This window comes from Myotis brandtii, unplaced genomic scaffold (assembly GCF_000412655.1).
Source record: "Myotis brandtii unplaced genomic scaffold, ASM41265v1 scaffold8, whole genome shotgun sequence".
Classification (NCBI taxonomy): Eukaryota; Metazoa; Chordata; class Mammalia; order Chiroptera; family Vespertilionidae; genus Myotis; species Myotis brandtii.
Genome location: NW_005371219.1, coordinates 2704579 through 2726923, shown reverse-complemented (window position 1 = coordinate 2726923; position 22345 = coordinate 2704579). Strand labels below are relative to the sequence as shown.

Below are 22345 nucleotides of genomic sequence, written 5' to 3'. Positions count from 1 at the left end.
CCATCCCCCCCCCACCCCCACCTGCAGGTTCAATGATGGCAACTCCATGGGGTTCTAGTTAATATCACTATCGGACACGTGTGCGTGATTTCAGCAAGAGCTGCCACAATGAGGGGAAACCATGACTGCAGACAGGTATTAAAACATCCAAATGCAACAGCAGCACTGCATCCAAAAGTAAAAAGAATTACCACGCAAAAAAGTCACCAAAAGAAACCCAGGAATTAGCTACAACTCTAAGTTTATGAAATTGGCCATAAAGCAGCTCTCTTTCCCTCTCTCCTCTTTTCTTTCCCCTTTTAACTCCACTCTCCCACAGTAACCCCTCTACCTTCAATATTACTCTAGGGGATTTAAACTAATAAATAATTACAACAAATTAAAATAAAAATAGCAATAATAACAACAGGAAACCATCATCTACAGAAATAAGGGGCAATTCAGTTCCCTCCACAGCTTGTTTTCATTTATGTACAAAAAAAGAAAGACCTCTACAATGATACTTTTTAAATCTACATGTTAAAAAGTTGAAATTCCTCACAATGTAGGTGTGACAGTTCAACAATATGCTTTTAAAAAATAAAGACATTCCAGTGTTTGTTTCAATTCACTTATTTTCCAAACAGGAAATCTTATTCCTTTATCTTTTGGGGAGAATTTTGTAAGATGCTGCAAATGCACATTACTAACAAAAAGAGAGGCAGATCAGCTGTGATTTAAACTGTCATAATTACACTTCAAAGGTTAACTACTCATTCCAATAAATCCAAGCTCATACTGCCTTTGACATTATTGCTTCATCGGACAAGTGGCTTAGGCAGCAGTATAGCTCTCAATGATCCACTCAGCACAGAAGATCCTTAAAGCCCCATTTGAACTGAGACTTGAGACAGTTTACAGGAAGAACGAATCATCCCTCAGAGATGCCAAGGATATGAAGTGCCTTAATTGCCAGATGTTTGTTTGAGATGGATGCACATCAAGTTTTGACTAACTCCGCTGGGCAAGAGCCACTGTCCTTTTGGGGGCAGAGGCTTCTACTAAGAGGAAGTTATAAAATAAAGTTTATATAAAATAGTATAAGCTCAAAATTAAAGCTATGCCACGCCGTGAGATTTCATTGTCACATACTGGCCAGTTCCCATCGTTGTACTAGCATTTAAAATACTAAGCCCCCACCCCCACCCCAAATTCTGGACACCAGATCCTTCATCCCACAACCTGCTGAGCACTGCCCTGCTAACGTGCAGCCCCAATTCTCTCTCTGCCAGAACTCAACCCATTTTCTACTTGAAATCCTATTCTTTTTCTACTGAAAAATGAAGTCCACGTGATTAACTCTGGAATAGACAGCGTGGAGTTTGCTTTTTTACCTTCAGTGCTGGGCTTTTTCATTTCGTCCACCCTGATTAGTTTCTTTCTCACTCTGCGAGTGGAGTTGACCAGCTTGTGTAACCTCTTAAACTTCACCGACTCCTCGGTCTCATCATCCGATTGTTCTCTTGACTGGCAAAGGGACAAAAGAAAAGTTAATCAGATAATTGCTCCGGAGCTCTGCTCTTGCAGCCGGTACAGCCCGGCCTCGCCGCCAGCGTGCGCTCTGGCAGTGCTGCAGCGGAACCTGGGGCACCAACCAATCTGCCCAACAGGTTCCTGAAGCTCCACCTACCTACCATCTTAAGGTCTAAGGAGTGGAGGAGCAGGTCCTAGGCAGCAGGACACACACCCTTGCCCTTGACCGGCATGTGGTGCATTTTGTCTCCAGTACTTGCCGGTGCCCTGTCAGGAGGACTCCGCAGGACTCTCTCTCCAAGGCCGGCCCTGTAATTCCAGTTTCACTGCTGTGGTTTGGGCCAGGCTCTCCTCTGTCTGGCCCATCAGGACTTGCTGTTTAAACGTGGTCACCAACTACTTCTCCAAACCAAAATTCTGTTGACTGGTTCCAGTCCTCCCCGAAAATCAAAACCAGCAGGGCAGGAAAAGGGAAGAGATGCGAAAAGCCGCCTGCTCTGTCACCCGTGAGGACCTCCTGCCACCTCTCAGCCATCCCTCCGGCCTCTCCCAGCTCCTTCCAAGAGCTCCCCAGGCCAGCGTGAGGACAGCCCCTGCATTCCTCCGCGAGGGACAAGGGAAAAAGCTGACCTTTTCAGCCATACACTACAGTCCATATTCCCCAGCATCCCATTCCGTTTTGCAGCGATTCAAGTATGCTCAGCCCAGCTGTTTTCCCTCAAGTATCCAACATTACAGAGAGAAGAAAAAATTTCTCTCCGCAGCAGTGACCCAGGCAAAAAACAATCCTTTCCTTGTGAACCAAATGAGGGTTTTGCTTCCAAGTCCGTTCCAACATTCAATACGCAGCTTCCTCTGTTTTATCTGTTCAAAATGTAAAAAACCCCAAAGACGTCTCCAACGAAATGGGCTGCCGCTCGGCCTGGCTCGCATTCCCGAGCGCAGAGCCCTGGCAGTGCGCAGGCGCGGCACACCCTGGGCAGCTGGTGCGACTCCAGCTGGTACTGCACATCCTGGCAGCAGCTTTCTCTCCATTTCCTCAAGCCCATTCCCTGAAGGAGCAGGGAGAGGAATGCCTCCACTGAGATCCCGGACACAAACAAGCCACATCTCTGAGCACGGGTTCAATATGGAGACTTCCCCCCAAGAAATGCACTTATGAGTCGCGACTTTATGGATGATAAAATAGGTAACCAAGAGGGAGCACAGCACAATTCAAGAGGAAATGGGTAGAGATTATATGAATTGCTTGGGTATAAAAATGGTGCATGTCCTGAGTCTGCACATATTTCTGCAGCATTGCGGCTCTGCGGCAGGGATCACTACAGCCCAGTTCCTGGCCTCCTTCCTGGGCTCCCAGCGTGTACGTTCTCCCTGCACGATTCTAGGCAAATCATTCACCACTAAAGAATAATGATTACCACCCATCAATGACAAGTCATCAGACAGGGGTATTTCTCAGGCTTCCCTTCTGTGAAGAGTATCAATATCCATGGTAAATTTCCCTAAAATTCCTAGATAAAATGTTGCACACACACCTCAAAATTAAGGTTAACTACTGGTTACCTGGTGATCAAGAACAGAAATTAGCCCTAGCCAGTTTGGCTCAGAGGATAGAGCGTGGGACTGCAGACTGAAGGGTCCCAGGTCCGATTCTGGTCAAGGGTACCTACCTCGGTTGCAGGCTCCTCCCTGGCCCGGCCCTAGTTGTGCAGGAGGCAACCAATCGATGTGTTTCTCTCACATCTATATTTCTGTCTTTCCCTCTCTCTTCCACTCTCTCTAAAAAATCAATGGAAAAATATCCTCAGGTGAGGATTAACAATAAATAAATAAACAAACAAACATTAAAAACAATAAAAATTGCACCCCCAGATATTGGGGGGGGGGGCTATATTGCATGCTGGTAATTAGGCTTACTGCATTTGGCCTAAAACTCAAAATATAAGACAATTACAAGGAAATAAATATAGCTCCTACTCTATAATGATATTGTCTGGTTTTAATTTCATTTTTACTTCACTGAATTGTTATGTACAATGAAACGGTTGCAGTGGTCAACCAGAGGAATGAGAACTTGGTCAACCCTCTTTCTGGGTAATTGGCACCTGAACAAAACCACAATGCATGGAATTACACGTAAACATGTAAAAACATTCCGCCCTCTGGATGTATCTCAAAAGCCAGGCAAATCTAATAGAAGAATAATCAACACTAGATTATAGAAAGTCTCTGTACATACCAACAGACAAACCTAGAATAGGTATGTATGTCTATAACCCTCACATTAAAAAATTCTAAAAGTGAAATAAGCATAGGTTGTTTATAATCAAGATATAGAAAGCTACATTAGAGGATAAAAATCACTGATGTATTATATATACCTCACACCTAGCTTGGGGTTGCTGGTGAGTGGTGGTGGTGATGGTGTGTGTGTGTGTGTGTGTGTATGTGTGTGTGTGTGTGTGTGTGTGTGTGTGTGTGTAGGGGATAGGGAAAGTAAAAAGAGAAATGGAATACAGAAAGAACACAAAAACCTTCAGTCCACAAAGACACAAATCTTAAATAGGAAACAAGCCATCAGAGGGAGCTTTTCTGGGAGAAATAAAAAAAAAGTGAAACCAGGACAACAGATTTAAAGGCAAAGACACTCCCCCTCCCCCCTGCTCCTCCAGTCCTAATTTCCTCTGCCCAGATTCACTGTGGTGAAAAATAACATATTCCAGGTACTTATTTAATTGCTTTCACATGGCCCATCTACTTTTAAGAAACAGAAGCTCTTTAGAACTTTGAACTAATGGTTATTTTTTCTTTAAAAAAATGAATATTTTAGAAGTGTTTGCCTCTGACAAAACATAAATCACAGCAACCAGTAACTTTCTTTTGCTTTTCTGGGAGAAATATGATTTCAGAGATGAAGGGAAAGAGAGAGACAGAAACATCAATGATGAGAGAGAATCATTGATTGGCTGCCTCCTGCACGCCCCCACTGGGGATCAAGCCTGCAACCTGGGCATGTGCCCTTGACTGGAATCGAACCCGAGGCCCTTCTGTCCACAGGCTGATGCTCTATCCACCAAGTCAAACCGGCCAGGGCACTGATAACTTTCTTTGCATTGCCATGTTTTTAATACTAGACAAGGTAGATGCAACACAATCTGTATGAAGAAAAATGTGAAATAAAACCATATGTGTGTGTGTGTGTGTGTGTGTGCATACAGAGTAAAGTCTATATATATTTCTTCTTTAAAATAGAAAAATATCTTAAGTAGCCTAGAAGTTACTGAAGTTGGACAATGAATCCCAACAATGTTTTTTATTGAGGTGTTGACTTCTCACTTCCTCCAGAGTCCAGAGGAAAAACAATTGTGAAATATTTGCCTTTAAAAAGTTCTCTCTAGCTGTTTTAACATAAAGACTGTAAAAGGCATGCATTTGTTTTAAACTTAAATTTCTTTTAAGCTTAAATTCCTCATTTCATGTCTCTCCTTTTACATAAGCAATGTGTCACTTCCCAAATGCTGGAAATAACATATTGTGTCTTTTTATTCAGAAAATATACCCAGATACGGGGGTGTGAGAATTTACAATTTTTAAAAATATACATTTTTATTAATTCCAGAGAGGGAGGGAGAGGGAGAGAGAGAAATAGCACCAATGATGAGAGAGAATCATTGATGGGCTGCCCCCGTGTGCCCCTCACTGGGGTCGAGCCCGGCAACCAGGCCATGTGCCTCTGACGGGAATCGAACCTGGGACTCTTCAGTCTGCAGGCTGACGCTCTATCCACTGAACCAAACTGGCTAGGGCTACAATTTTTTTTTTAAATTAAGAAATCTTCCTGCCGGGAGGAACTTAGTAGAAGATGAAGAAAATCTGCACTGTATACGAATGATTGATTCCAAAATAAATTCAGAACTATTATAAGACAAGTTTTAAATAAACTACAGTAAAAAAAATGTATATATTTTATATACATTCAAACACAAGATGGTCTCTCCTCCCCTTCCCTGTCCTGCCCCAGGACAGAGTAATAAAATAAACTTTAATTTGCTCATCTTCTAAATGAGAAGGTGAAAACTCAATCATCTGCATAAAACCCCCCACCTCTAATCCTTTAGTAGAAAACGGCAATTAATGTATCCCACCAAAGGATGTGGAAAAGTGGATTTACAATATTATGAATACAAACATTTGATTTCCAGCCTCTGTATTGCAGATTTTTCCAACAGAAAGCCCATAGGGCTTAATGTTTAATTACTTTGGCTAATGCTATATGTAGTAATTCTGTGGTGAATGCTTAAGTGTTTCATTTCTGGTTTCCATGGCAACATTACATCAGATTGCAGACAGCTGGCTCCACAGTTTTAAACCATAACAAAGTGACCAAGCCAAAGCACAAAACTATAGCTGCTTTAAAGAGATAGTACACCATTGCCTGCCAGGGTGCTGAATGAGGAACCTAGGGGGCCCTTTGGCTCGCAAAGGTGGGTGGAGCCTCCTTCCCTCTCAGCTTCTTTTGGAACATGTGCGTCCTTGACACATCTGCAATGTTCTAATAGGAAAGACATGGAGCCAGCGTGGAGGATTTTTTATAACACAGCTACATTTTAAATGATCGGGAAAAAAGGAACATGATTAACAGCATCTGTTGATACAAACATTTGTGTAGTGGCGCAAACTCACAGTGTCCCCTCGCTGTTCAATGTAAGCCTGTCACTGCAGGTCGGTAAACAGATACTTCACTGAACCGTGTAACTACAATTCCTGCAACTCTGACGAGACAAACAAATGCTTTCCGAAAGCTGCATGGCACAGTGGTGCAGGCACAGGCATAATGGACTGTCATACAGGTTAACGCGACCTTGCAAGGAGCAACCGGAACCCTCTGGGGACAGCTTGAGACCACACTGAGCACAGAATTCCCACCGAGCCTTCTGAAGAAACACACTCAGCTCACTTCTCCAGCTCCAAACACCCCTTGCAGAGTCTCAATTAACAGCCACACTAAGTCGACTTATCTCCCCCAGAGGTAGCACATACCACTATAAGATACGTAAGCACTTCTGAAAAGTCTTCCGCAATTGGAAATGTATTCGCCTGTGAAATTCACACAACCATGTCTGGTTAACCCAGCGCGCAAGCAGACACGGACGCTTCAGCCTCCGAGGTCCGCTTTATCGATGGCATTAACCTTCAAAGTTAAGAGAAGGAAGCCGATCGGACGCAGCTTTAGGAAAAGCAACTGCAAGGCTGTCTGAAGGCGTCCTCCCGCTGAAAGCCTCCACAACTGACAACTGAGTTCCCACCGCTGGGCACTCCATCCCTCGCATTCTCACTGAGTTCTCAACATAATATTCGCTTTTCTCCTGCAAAAGCGATGCCTTGTTATTGGGTGAGCAGGCTAGGAGAGAATGCTCGGAGTTAGAAGGTAGGGAAGTAAACAAGGGGAGAAGAACAAATCTCGAGGACTTGGAAGCGAAAAAAGCATCAAAGCAGGAATAATCCAAGAGCAATCCAGGGCTTTGCCTTGAATTGACAGAAAGCACATTTTCCCGTCTGCATGAAACACACCCAGCGAACTTACCGGCTTCGGCATTGAGCAGGCTGAAAGGGTAATTTGGAGCACGTCCGGCACCCCCACCCCCTCCCCACTGTGAGAACGTCTTCACTCTCCTTCCCTCAACTCTGATCTCAAAGTGAGGATTAGGCAACTCTGGAACATGCTCCTCTGGAATTACATGATCAGACAGGCTCCACCGGCACAGTTTAGGATCCGAAAGGGGGAAAAAGCGAGGACACTGGATTCAATTAGCTGCCTTCTGCTTGCGGAGTGCCCAGTTCCTCGCTAACTGCAGAACTTGTAAGAAAGGCATAAGTCATCGGCTCTAAGCAAATCTTCTATTCACCACAAGGAAAAAAGGGAGTGTTGTACGTGGCAAACAATCCCTGTTTTCACTGACGAAGGCTCCCTGACCTCCCGCTGGCCTCCAGTTCCTTAATTACTGTCTATGGAATTCCAGAGACAGAAAAAAAGAACGCGAGAAGCTGAGCAAATCCGGACAAGGACCAACCCGTACAAGTGACTGGACTGAGAAAAGATCTCTTTCGCAGATATTCTTTTAAACAGCCCGAGAGAAGTAGTCTCGATTGAAAATAGACACCGTCCAATGGCTATTTTTGAAATTACTGAATTAAAACTTATGATTTTGGTTTTCTCCTAGAGTTGCCACTTTCTCACTCCTTTTTCTATTTTAACCACGGGCGTCCATGTAGGACGGTTTCCCCTCCACGGTCACTTCTAAAACTGCCTTACCAAATTGTCCTGACAATCCTCTCAGAGCAGCCGAGTTCTCCTGTTTTCTAGAAATGGGAGCAACGAGCACATGCTGTCAATTAAGCAGAACGCCGCCATCTAAGCAAACAGGACTGAGGACCCCTATGAAGTTTCCATGTCATGGGCTGCCAGGCGTGTCTGTATTTTCAGGGTTGAAGTCATTAACTTGGGAAAGCCGTACATGCCCACCGCACAGCATGAGCTGCCCACTCCCGGGTGCCTCTCGCATTGTGTGGGTCTTTCCTTAGGTATTATGTAAGGTCCCCTCTCTTGGAAGGACATTACACAACACAAATACACTCAGGTTTCCCATGAGGAGATCCCAGGCTGTGCCACTGACCGCCCGAGCTCGCCCCCTTTTCCTGGGCACCTGTCCTGCTCATTCCTTGGGGCCCCTGTGGCATCTCTCACTCTTCAGCAAGAATCCCACAATTTTCTGCCCCAGAAATGTTTCCTCCTACGCCATATGGGATTTCCTATTACTTTTCCCCGAAAGGGCTCGCCACACCTTCCCTATTCTGCCGAGTTCCCCATTTCACAAATCCGTTCACCGACACTGCTCTGGTTTCACAAGAGCCACCTTCCCATTGCCCTGTGAGGGCACACATGTGCCACCAAGTGTGGCAGGTGCTTTCTCGACGTGTTCTTCCAACACCCGTCCACACCAAATGCTCCCAATTCCCAGGCACCATGCCAAGTATTTACACACGCTCTCATTCCACAGACGGTAAATGGCGGAGGCAGAATCCAAGACTTCATGGGTTTGCTCCTACACCTCCCACCTCTACGTGGGCTTTCTTCACCCAAGCCTGACAACCACACTGCACGCAACATTATGCTTCAAATTCCTTAACACGGTCAGCAGAAGTCCTTGGTTGAATTTGCTACTTGAAGAAAACTAAGAAAACGCGGATGCCCCCATGAGAGTGGAGTAAAGAGAAGATGGAAGCCCAAAGTCTTTGGAGCTGGAACAACCTGGGTTTAATTTCTAAGTTCTCCAGCCAATCACGTCACTTCTATGGGTCTTGGTATCTCTCCATGTAAATGTAGTCAAATAACAGTTATCTTAGTATGTTGTTTGAAAACTTGTCTATGTATGATCGACAACTAGAACTCAGTAAGTGCTTGCTGTCTGTTACTGATTAGAACTCAAACAAGACCAGTTTCAATGCTTACAAATTGCTGTTTTAGGTGCTGAGTAAATAGCAAAGGCAAATAAAACATGTGAAAGCTGGTGATATGGCCAACATTTGAGGTTGGGTCTGAAAGGTAGATTCTGAGCAGACTTAGGAACTAGAGTCTGGCCCCTTATGCCACTGGTGAACAGCACATGCCTTGGACGTGTTTCTTAACTTCTCTCCTTTTCAAATAGGCAGAGAGAAACGTCCTGCATTCCTGAAAAGATGAAAGATGACCTTTAAGGTAAGTACTGGAGCCTGGTAGGTAGCAAAACCTCTATCAGTGTGAGATCTACAGGAAGCTGGGCAGTAACTGAGCCAGGCTCTGTGAGGAGGGTGGAGGGAAGAACCCCTAGAAGCCAACTCCTCCCAAACACCCCTTTTTAACCATCACGTGGGCACCCAACACAGTCTCGTCTTTCAGAAGACGGGAAGGTCCACAGGGACAGGGAGCATGTCTGTCCCCCTCCTGGCATTTACAGTGCCTGTGAAGGCTTCACCGCGTGGGCCCTCACTGCATATGTGCGTCATCAATGTGGAATGAGGAGGTTTAAACTCTCCGGTCCCGTAGCTCCCAGCCCTTGCTGTGCATCAGAATATACTATGGGATATTTGAAGGACTAGGCGTGGCCAGACCTCTCTGGAAAGCTTCTTGGTGGAGGGAAGGTAGATACAGCAAGAACAAATTTCATGAGGAGAGGGTATGGCTGGTCTTGTTAATTGGATGGCGGACTTGAGCTTACCCAGCACACAGTAGGTGTGCAAATTTGCTGAGGACAGACTTAACTCCTACTGTTCATTGTTCATTAGTTCCTCAGGACAAAATCCAAAGGACTTACCACGAAACATGACTACTTTGCATGGACAGAGCCTACCTTTTCCCAGGAACTCTACTATGCAGATACTATGTGGAAAGGGCCTGTTATTGCTCCTGGTTCTTATCCTCTGACCATCTCAAATACCTACGCTCTCACATGCCTGTGTGCCTTTGTGCTTGCACATTCCCATTTTGGAAATATCTCTGACCACCCCATCCACCTCCCGAGCTTCTACTCATCCTTTAAGATTCAGTCCCACATGCCACCCCCTCTGGAAAGCCTTCCTGGCCTTCCTCCTCATTTTCCTTAGGCTGTGTGGTTGTACAACAATCTACACAGGCTTTAACATAGGACTTAGTGCAAAATATACTTAGCCCTTCACTAAACTTCTTGAGGGCAAGGAGCAGTGTCATATTCATTTCTATATCTGTATTTTACTAAGATTTGTTTATATTTCATTGCACATGATATGTATTTAATTATAGGCAATTTGGAAAATGCAGAAACACAAAACAGAGAATGAGAAATCACTTATCCCCTTGCTCAAATAGAAAAAGTACTAATATTTTAGGTTTATGCCCACCCACTTGTTTTACACACACACACACACACAATATACTCTTGTTTTTCTACACTTTGTTTTGCTTTTACAAAAAACAATGACCTCACGTTCTTTAGCTGCTCCACCTCCCAAGGTCACTATCAGGGTCTCCAAAGCCTCCCTCACATAAAAACACAGTGTAAATAGAAATAAACTGCTTATAATTGTGACCTTCTGGGCCAGTGTGACTCAAAGGGTTTTCTTTAGAGAAACCCTGAAGTTCTCAATAAATACTGTTCAAACTGTTTTATAACCTGCATTTTAGAATTTTGAACATTTTCCTATGTCAACAAATATTCAACAATAAAATACATTAATAATTCAATAGTAGTCACAAAAGTATACCATAATTTAAACAATACCCCCACCACTGGATATTTGCATGTTTCTAATATTTCAATATTATAAACAATGCTCTGATGAACAATATACAGTAAATTTTCTAAGACATCTAACATCCTTTTTATAGAACAAATGGTTAGATTATAGTATTGATGGGTAAGTGAATGGGTATTATCTTTAGGTCTTTTTTTAATATTTTTTCATTGATTTCAGAGAGATAGGAACATCAATGATGAGAGAGAATCATTGATTGGCTGCCTCCTGCACACCTCCCATTGGGGATGAGCCTGCAACCTGAGCATGTGCCCTGACCGGGAATCAAACTATGACCCCCTCGTTCATAGGTCGACACCCAACCACTGAGCCCTTTTGATACACATTAACAATCTGCTCAGAAAAAGCATTGTATTATTTTTTTAATGTCAGAGTAGTATTAAAAGAGCGACTATTTCCCTCACACAATTGCCAACACTGAACATTACAGTATTCTTCTTTTCTACTTAGATAAGTAAAAATAGTAACTGTCTGTGCTAATATTTCCTAATTGAAATGAATGAATGAATGAGTGAATGAATGAATGAATACAGTGAATCAAGAATACGGTATAGAAATATGTGTAAGTTAGCTTTACATGAACTTACAAAGTTTTTACTCTGGGATGAGAGCCCAAGAGAAATTCAGAAATATGATTCATACAAGTCAACTGTGATACATGCATGAGAGGATCAAAGAGATATGGGGACTGGGAATGTGGAAGAGTTCACCTTTGGCTGGGAAATAGAGATGCTTCGGTGAGGGGAAGGGCACTTGCCATAGGTGGGGGCATTCCCTTGTTCCTATGTGAGCCTAGATGTCCAGCCTTTAGGTGGCCCTGTGGCCCCACTCCTTTCTCCCCCCTGACCTGTGATGCCTATGTATCTGGACAAAGGAGAGTTGGGCTGATGCTGTTGCCTTATAAACAGCATGTGACAGCAATCAACAACAGCTTTAAGCCCTTCTTCTCCAAACTGGGTTTCATAATCTCTCCAACATTCCTAATCCCCTTCCACTAGGCCAAGAAGTGATGCATTCAAGGTCACTCCCTACCTTGGGGGCAGCATCCTGGCTCCGAGGAGGCATGTATGTTCAAGATCAGCCCCTCTGTCACCAGTGGCTGTGGCAGGGGCCTCCCAGTCACAGCCATCAGGTAATGTTATTCCTCGTGTTTATAAAATAATTTGTCTCGCTCTTTAAAGAAGCCAGAATTACTTTAAAAAGTGTTTATGAGTTGTCCGAGTAATAAAATATGAAACACATTGCGGGGATTTTTTTACTTATTTCACAAAGGATTAAGGGAAGGACTCATCTGTTTAGTAAGAAATATTTTGCTCATTAGCTGGTGACATCATTGCCCTCTGAAATGAGAAGATTTTTGTCAGCATATGGGGAAAAAAAATGAGATTCCATTCTTCTCCCAGAGGTGTAGTGTAACACTGAAATAATTTTTCTGGCAGTTTCAAAATTAACTAGTTGTCACCAGATCTGAAGGAAGAGGAGGAGGAGGAGGGGGCGAAAGAGGAGAAAATTATATGATACTTTTATTTGTAAAAAATATGGGAGAATCTGAGGTAATAATACCATCCCCTAGGAGGCAAAGAGTTTTCAGCACTTAATTCACTTAAGAAACTGTTTTAAAAAAATTCTAAAAGCAAAGGAGCAGCAAATGAAAGCTACCTTCCACAATAAACTCTACTCTATTTCTTAAACTCATGAATGGTTTTTAATCACCCCCAAATAATGTTGTAACTTTCTGCATGAGGAGAAGAAAGATTATATAAGACTTCAGGAGCCCTACAGCCAACCAAGTGTAGAGAAACTCAGAATGCAGGTAAGCCCCCACCACAATTCTGCAAGTTATCTTGGGGCAGAGCAAATGTCTTTCCTTCTCCTTAAAGGGGAGTGGGGAGGAGGAGGGAAGTGGAGGAAAGAGAATGGACTTTCTCTTCACTGGGTAAATCTTTGGAAGATTTCTCTGCTTGAGATTATGTCACCCTGTCCAGAGGTCAGAGAACCCAGTTGTTCATATAAAAGGGGAGTTAAGGTAACAAAGAAGTGGGAAGGCAGTCAACAGCTCTGGAGGTGCCTCTGATAAGAGGAGGTTTAGTGTTACCTAAAGCAAATCTATTGTGTCAGACTCCAGTACAACAGCAAACCCACTCATTCCCAAGGGCATTCGATTTTCACATAGTCCGTGCTATTGAAAAGGGATGATTCAGAAGGGGATTGCCAAGTAGGGCAATTACATAGGCGTTCGAGGCTCCAGTTGCTGGAGCTGATGCAAGTTTTCATCTCAGGAGCGGTAAGTCTCCTATGGGATTGGGTGGTGTTCACAAAGTCACATTGCTTTTATGGCATCTCAGACTGACTGGTTTATGGGTCAGGCATGATGGCTTCTTGGACAGAACTGCCAAAGAGCCTGGCCTAGGCACACGACGTGTAGGAATACAGAGAACTGATGGAGCCACATGGTGGGAGGAAAGGTGCAGGCACCAGTTCTTTCCTCCCATCAGAATGCGGTCACCAGATCAGCACAGTCATCTGTTGAAGGTGGAGGCAGGTGAGCCAATGTCCTTTCCTAGAGTCACAATCTATAACCTTAATGGAATTCTCCTTTGGTTTGTAGAGTAAATAATAAGCAAATTTACTTCAACTGAATTGCTTCAATAAGCAAATTTACTTCAAATTATCAAAATTTAGGCTGAATCCTTAGAAAAGGAATCAGAGTTAGAGAGGTTGTTTGTGGTTATCTAATGGGCAAAACTATCAGGTCTGTGATGACTGCTGAAAACTGAACTATAGAATGTCCTTCACAATCAACTAATATATATATTAGTGAAAATTAGTGAAAGTATTCTACCAAGGGCCACCAAGCAAGGAAAAGAACTTAAGGGAATATAATAAACTTTAAAACTCCATGATCAAGGTAAGAAACAAATTTCTGAAGACCAGTGGAAAAGGCCCTCACTTTTCCGATAGCCAAATGGGTGGGAATCTTGAGAATTATTTCCTATAACCTCAACTCTGGAAAGAAGCACAAACTGTGTGGCCTTTTTTATATTTTTCAATGAAAATGACTTCAGCAGAGTAATGAGTGAAGAGGGGGAAAGTCAATAGGATCAGCCTGATTGAAATAAAGTCTCTAGAAATTCACTGGGAACTGGAGGGATGAGTTAAGGCAGACTGGCTGTGCCCCACCCGTTCCCCTATCCATGAACTAAGCAGTTTGAAACATAACACAGTACATTTAGCAAAATCTTAGGTGACAGAAGGCAGTGCGCAGGTATCCCGAGGAGGAACACTCTCCACCTCAGTGGGTTTCCTCCTTCCTTGCCCATTACATGAGGCTACAGCAGTAACAGACATAAATGGACCACAAAATAAAGCCCTCCAATGTAGCTTGAAAGAAAGAAAAACAACCTATGGTCAGATAACATGGCAAAAGGTCAAAAAGTAGTCCTCAGTTTATCAGCACAGATAGAAAATTTGATCCAAGCCACCCAGGCATTAAAGGCATGACAACTATTCAAACAAACTAGAGCAAGGAGGAAAGAAAAAAAGAGAGAGAGAGAAAACACAGAAAAACGTAAAGACCTTATCTTTTAATCCCATCTCTCCAGCACAAAAAAATATATATAACTCAAGGAACAGGAAGAAATTCCTAACAGTTGTTTCACTCTATAAAATCTTCTATATATATAAAAGCCTAAGCGACTGTCTGGCTGTTTGACTGGTAGCTATGACACGCACTGACCACCAGGGGTCAGACACCCAACACACAGGCATGGAAACATGAAACAGACTGATGAATCTCAGAGGGAAGGGGGGAAGTGGGGAGGGTGGGAAGAGATTAACCAAAGATCTTTTAGTTCACAGTCCGATGTTCTCTCCACTGTGCTAAACTGGTTAGGGCCCAACCAAAGATCTTATGTGCATACTAGAGGCCTAGTGTTGGCCTGGCCTGTGGGGATTGGTCCGAAACCAGCTCTTTGACATCCCTGAGGGGTCCCAGATTGCAAGAGGGCGAAGGCTGGGCCGAGGGACCCCACCAGTGCACAAATCTGTTCATCAGGCCTCTAGTAATTTAATAAAAAGATGAATTCAATGAAATGAGACCTCAGAGTTCAAGATAAAAAACATGAATATATATTTTAAAACTGCAGTCATAAGAAAATAGAGGGCCAAAAGAACCAATTACAGCCAATTTCAATTAAATTTGTTAATAAGAATGAACAAAGAAGTCAAAATACTGGTATAGAGAAAAGCAGTATTATTTAAATCCATTTTATCTTATGACACAAGTTTTAAGATTTACCCAGCTCTTTTCTTAGGCCTTTGACCCTGCTGCTCCCTCTACCACAGGGGTGGGGAATGTCTGGGCCCCAGGCCCTATAAGGCCCTGCCAAGGCATTAGGGGTGAGTTAATTAAATGTTTGACCAAATATAGCAGGCTAATTTCTAAGTCGATAATTTTATATGGCCCGATATCCAATGGCCCTTGGCAGAAAAAAGGTTCCGCATCCTTTCTCTCCCTGACACACATTCCTCCCAGGTCTCCTGGTGAACTCTTACTGGGCTTCAGCCACCTTCTCTGGAGAGGCTTCCACACTCCCCTCCCAGGGGCTTAATGGACTTTCTGTGGGTACCTATTGCACTACATACTAGTAGATATATCCCAATTAAGGTCCCACTCACGCTACCCACTTGTATTCTCTTCTTCTTAAATACAAGCTCCCTGTGTATAGGGACGGGCATGTAGTAGGTACTAAATAAATGCAAAATGTATACGTAAAAGAACGTTCAAGATGACATTCTTTCACCTACACTCTGGATCAAAAGTGCCAGGTAAGAAGTGTCCTGTTAGAAACTAGGCAGGAAATGCTGTTAGCATCATACTAGTAATATAGTACAGTCAACAATAGGTCATCAAAGGGTGTGGTCTGGTACAACAAGGAAAGGGGACAGAGAACAGAAGAAGGGGATATTTCTAAAGAAATTATCTTGTGAATAATGTGAATTCATATTTGGTTGTTAAAATATTGCCTTTCAAAGGAATGGCATTGTCTGATGACTGACTCTAGTGATAGGAGTTTTGCTATAATGGGAAACTGTGGTGACTTAAAATTCAAATGGACCTAAAGGGATGGGCAGCCTGTGACTTTAATACCTTAGCTTAGGTTGGGGAAGCCCTCAGTCAGGATCCTACTCACGAACCCCCTAGGGCCTGGGCATCTCTCCAACCCATCCGTTACCCAAGGTTTGTCATTACAGCAAAGGATTTAAGGAGGAATTAACATGTGATGAATCAATAGCATTAATCAAGTGATCAAAATCCTCTCTTATCGCCAACCTCCCTGAGGTTACTCCCGAGATCAAAGTAAGAAACTGGCATTGCAAATCTACATGCCAAACCTTAACTCAGATTACATTACAATCTACACTTAAGATAAAACCAGCTAGCAGGGGAAATGTGGTATATCCTGTTTGCTATTCAGGTACTGGGTTGAACAAATGAAATTGCTGTGTTTATAGTTCAAAAGCTAGTATCTCCGGTTCCTAACATGAGAAACAACAAACCAGATTGTATCAAACGCTATCTTAAATTTAAAATTTTTCAAAAATAGCTACCCTCAGCCCAGCTGGTGTGGTTCAGTGGTTGAGTGTTGATCCATGAACCAGGAGGACACGGTTTGATTCCCAGTAAGGGCACATGCCCAGGTTTCAGGCTCGATTCCCAGTGTAAGGCATGCAGGAGGCAGCGGATCCATGATTCTCATCATTGATGTCTCTCTCTCCCTCTCCCTTCCTTTCTCTGAAATCAACAATAACATACTTTTAAAAAACTGCTACGCTCAAGTAATTTTGTCATTATTTATCTTTATTCATGTGGCCCTTAGTATGTGGAAGAGGGTCTGCAGGCAACACCTTCAACTCCCTGTAATTGTGCAAACCAGTGGAGGTAACAGAGGTACCTGGTTAGCTTGCCAGGTGCAAAGAACCAAATTTCCAGTTATTTCTGGGGTTGCTTTGAGAGTGCCTTTCAACATAACAGGATAGAAGCCCGCACCCACACCTTATTAGCACGATATGGCCCTAGATGATTTCAGTACAATTAACTGCTTATTCTTCCCAAACAGTACTCCTGAGGCCAAACATGCTTACTGAAATCATACCAGACTAACCCCTAAGCCCGCTTACACAATACGACCTTCTGAAATAGAAAATAAACTGATTACATGATTGGTAAAAGCATAACCAAGTAAACATGCACTATTTGCATTAAGCTTCTGAGAAGTCCAGCCTCTCTGCTCAGTATAAGCATTGCTACCCTGTTAATGGTATGCACAAAAATAGCACTTTTATGGGAACTCAAGTATTTTAAGAATAACAGCTCATGGAAAGGTAGAATATCCTCACGGAACGTACTAGAAGCCGACCCTCCTTGATTACTTTGTGCCATTTCATCCTTGCAACACCTATATGGGATAGATATGCTTGTCCCTGTTTTCCAGGGGAGGAAACTGAGGCACAAAGAGATGAAGCAGTTTGCCCACAGATGCAGAGTTAATAGATGGCAGAGCAAGGGTCTGAACTCAACATCTGACTCCAGTCTGTGAGCTTAACCAGCTCCCTCGCCTGCCCACGCTGGCGAACGCCTGGTTTTCCCAAGACCAGAGCCTCCTTCTTGTCTAACTTTTTAAAATATGATGATCATAAGTACTCACAGCAAACACACGCCTCAAACTTTGGCCCTGGTCCCAGGGCGAAGGCTGGGGATGGGAGGGTGATGTGGGAAATGACAAGTCATCTAAGCAGTGCTTCTCGGTCAGCTTCTAGCTGGTGTGAACACACTTACTTTTCTCAAACACTTCTCTGTGCATATTGTTCCATGGAATGAAAGAGAATTTTATTTTACTATCACTTTAGTCTCAAAATCACTTTTATTAAAATTGAGAGCAATATTTCCTCCTGTACATTAGCCAAATTTTTTTAAATGTCTGAATAATCATCTGAAGGCTTCAAGTATGCATTTAAAGACCAGGATCAACAAAGGTTACTTCTAACACAGTTACATTTAGGAAAATTTAGAAAAGTGTTCATTATTGGAGCCCAATGCAACAAAGCATGGTCTAAAGAACTGCTGATATCCCAGGGCAAATTGTAAATGCCCTCAGGCAAATTATTGCTGGGCCATAGTTCTCTTTCTCCTGGTCATGTGACAAGTCAAATGATTAAAGCTCTTTCTCTGTTCAAGAAATAAAGAGCCAGCCCTGACCGGTGTGGCTCAGTTAGTTCAGTGACGTCCCATGCAACAAGAGGTCACAGGTTTAATTCCTAGTCCAGGCACATGCCCGGTTCTTGGGCTCGATTCCCAGTAGGGGGCGTGGAGGAGACATCCAATGGATGCTTCTATCTCTCTTTTCCTAGAATCAATAAAAACATATTTTAAAAGTTATTTAAAAAAGAAGAAATAAAGAGCTGAAGAACACATCTAACCATCCTAAGTTTAGTCCTTGCTAATATCACCATCACAGCTTCAACAGCAGAACCATTTTCTAGCCCCTATCAAAACTGACCTTGCCAATCATAATCTTTTAAGCTAAAACCCATAGCATAAGAATTAAGGGGGAATATCCTGTAGCACCCTGACCTGTTTTGCTCAGTGCTTAGAGCATCGGCCTGCATCAATTCCTGGTCAAGGGCACATTCCTTGGTTGCAAGTCCTATCCCTGGCCCCGATGCAAACGGGTGGCAACCAATCGATGTGTCTCTCTTCCCACCTCTACCCTCCCCTCCACTCTCTCTGGAAAAAAAAAATCAATGGGAAAAAATATCCTCGGGTGAGGATTTAAAAAAAAAAAATCTCTACCAAAAGAGATATTTTTAAAAAGCCATTAAAGGCACAGTTTATTCAGAAATGTAAGTTATTTTTATGCTTGGAATTTACCCTCTCTTAAATGTTCTTACAAAACACAATAATATAAGAGCCTGAAAGTAGACAGATGGCCATCCGTTTTGTGCAGATGCCTTTACTGAACCTATAATGCCAACTCTAATACTGTGGTATATGTTAATTTTCACATAAGTTATCCATTCAGTAACTATTCACTCAAAGTCAGCAAGAATATGAAAATCATGTATTTTTTCAAATGCTGAGAATATCTAATGGTGGAAGAAAAATTTGTATATTCACCATGTATTGTCATTCTTATGTTTTTTTTTTTAATGTTTTTATTGATTTTAGGGAGAGAGGAAGGGAGAGGGTGAGATAGAAACATCGATGAAAGAGAAACATCAACATTGATCAGCTGCCTCCTGCACACCGCCTGCTGGGGATCAAGCCAGCAACCCCACCATGTGCCCTGACCTGGAATGGAACTGGTGACCTCCTGGTGCATGGTTCAACGTTCAACCACTAAACCATACCAACTGGGCATTTTTAAAAGTCTTCTTTAGGAATCTTCTTTAGGAATGCCCCCCCCAATGGAGAAAGCTAATGATATTTCATTTACATTTTCTTTTAATATCTTTGAAATATAAAAATAAAACAAGATACATTTTATCTTATGGACAATGTCTAGAAATTCACCCTGTAAAAGAAACATACTCAAAATAAACACATGAAGACTAGCCAATCTTTTCAAAATCTTATTGGACCCAGAACATGTAACAAGGACACCTTGGATACATGGACGACCTTCAGAGGAACAGAAGGGCACGCCACTCTACTCTGCAAGGGGCACCCTGTGCACGAAGTGACTGAACCGTTAGCCTTTTCTTTGGCCATAACAGGAATTAAGCCGTTCACTGTAAGAACTATCAAAAAAGTAACTTTGTGGGAGGTTCTCCTGGATTTCTGCCTGTTAGCTCTTGGGAAGCTCTAGGTTAGACGAAGGCTATGGCCACCTTTCCTACCAAAACATTGAACCTGAAATCTCTGGCTTAAAGACAATGGCAGCTAACAAGGCAGGTGAAATGTCTCCATAAGCCTGAGTAAAATGCCTGCTGGTAAGACACAAGTTTATGGTTCATAATTTTAGAAGGCTCCCAAAAGATTGAACAATCTTGCATTATGCCACCCAAAATATCTCATAATATGGGGATATTTTAGTGGAGACCTTGAAAGTCCTCAATCAAGGAAACACTTAAAATAGTACTTTGTAAAAGGAAGAAATGGCCACCTGGTGTTCTGTCTCTCTGTTACCCAAAACTTTAAACACAGTTCAATCCCCTGGCTCCCCTGTAGCTCAGGCCACGTTAGTGGCAAAGATATATTTAGAGTTGGAATGAAAGGCTCTAAAGAGATGCACACACGGATGTAAGGTATTATTATAACACCGCAGTTACGACATTAGTATAGCATTCTTCTCACAGATCTTTTCCAACTCTGAATTTCCCCAAATGTAAAAGTGATCAGTTATGAAATGATGACTGGCTTTACAAAATAACTCAGCTACAAAATATTTCACCGTGGTTGCTTCATCCTACTAAAGAGCTCCAGACACAGAAACACAATTCCAACTTTTTCTGGAACATATTCTGGATAAAGCAAAACAACGGAACGGGACCAAAACAGATGTTTACCATTGGCTTCTAACAGTTTTGGCGCTTTACTGGCCTTATTGTCACTTTAATTTTTTTCTTTATACATTACATGTTTTAGAAGATAATTTAAATAGCATCATGATCAAATAATTTACCATTTGACAGTTTCTCGTGTTTCTTCACTGCAAGCATTTTCATTACTATTTAAGCACCAGGTACAGGTCACCGACTCTTAAGTACCAATTTTATAGAAACATAAAAACTATGATTCACTAAACCTTACGCCTAGGGAAAACATAAACCCCAAAGATGGAGAGCATACTTTCTTTAAGCATTTTCTTAACCAGATGGTAAACGGAACCTCCAGGCATGAAGTTGAAAGCTTAAAATGAGAAGTCTTATAACCTTTCCCCTGCAGGAGGCAAATGAAAAAAAAAATTTACCAAAATAAAATGAAAAAAAATTAAAACAAACATTCAGATATTTAACAAGGAATCAAGGGCTCGACCAGAAACTTTTTTTTTAACAACTCGAACACTCACGACAGAAGTTTATTATTAACGAAAAGCAGCAGAGAACTGATTCTCTTCTGGCAAAGAGAAAGCTATTTTTCACTTCCCTTGGTAACTATCTTTAGTACTTTACATTCTTGGAAACCAGGAATGTGACCATGGATGTATTGTGAAGCAACATGCAATTATCTAATGCCAGTTATGGGAGGGGGAAGCCTATAAATCAATGCAAATGAAATCCTAAAGCAGGACAGACATCAATATAGGCATTGAGGTCTGCGACAAAGGCCTTATGATCCCCGAAACTTCCATGGCCTGGGCATTCCAGGCTATGGCCAGTGGGCTATTTACATCTCAGTACAGAAAAGAATCGATAGAAAACTGGAAAACCCTGACTCTTGCACAAAAGATAATCAAAGCGCCTACCCCATGGCGGCCGTAGTAGGACACGGGGAATTATCTGAAATTAATTACTCTGTTATCCGGCAAATCCAGAATAACTGAGAAGGAATATTTTGGATGGAGTTTCATTCGAGTTTCCACAAAAACACAGGACAGACTGAAGTCAGGGTAAGAGGGGTGATTTCAGTGAAGGATTTCAGTGAAGTTCAAGTGAACTTCAGTGCCAACCATGGGTGGCTGTAGTAATGAACAGCGTGACTGTAAGTGACCATGAACAGGGTGACTGCAGAAAGTCAGCTAGCAAAATACACGGGGTCAATAATACAGTTTCAGAAAACTCTCTCCATTGCTGAATAGCCTGTCTTTTCTACATCCCTCAGCAGACAGGGAAATCATCCCCAGAGCTTCTGGAAGACTGTGCTGAATTGGAGGGAGCATATGGTATTCCTGGCCCTTTGTCCAACTAGGCTTGGCTGACTTTATCTTTGAGGCATCTATGAAGAAAGTTTGCTAAAAAAGCAATAGTGTAAGTGTGTCCATGGCATCTTGAGTCTCTGCAGGGGTGACTTTAACCCCCGCACTGCAGTGTATGTATGCCTGTCTCTTTCTCCTTCATTCCACCTTTGGAACCCGAATGTCGAGCACTATGCCTGGTACACAGCAAGCACTTCGTAGATATCCCCCAAACAAACAAAGAACTGCTCAAGGAATGAAATGTCCACCTTTTAAGAAGAACCCATTCATTCTGACAGTTTATACTGAGGTGATGGTTCTGGTTCACCCCTCTGAAAGAAGTCCAACAAACCAAGGGTTTAATCTCCAACATTTACAGGGAACTCATACAACTTAACAAAAGGAAGATAAACAACCCAATCAAAAAATGGGCAACGGACCTAAATAGATACTTCTTGAAAGAGGACATAAAGAAGGCCAAGAGACATATGGAAACATGCTCAAAGTCCCTAATCATCCGAGAGATGCAAATCAAAATGACAATGAGGTACCATCTCACACCTGTCAGAATGGCTATCATCAACAAATCAACAAATGACAAGTGCTGG

At 42.5% G+C, this 22345-nt stretch overlaps 1 protein-coding gene across 6 annotated transcripts in view; it reads right to left on the bottom strand.

The window, feature by feature from the left end:
• The window catches only part of SASH1 (SAM and SH3 domain containing 1), a 299036-nt gene that overhangs the window by 33628 nt on the left and 243063 nt on the right, over positions 1-22345 (bottom strand). For all 6 annotated transcript variants that reach the window (XM_014531305.1, XM_005883721.2, XM_014531308.1 and 3 more), the window contains exon 9: positions 1374-1506. In XM_014531305.1, coding sequence (XP_014386791.1) covers positions 1374-1506 — 133 coding nt within the window. The remainder of the gene's footprint in view (positions 1-1373; positions 1507-22345) is intronic.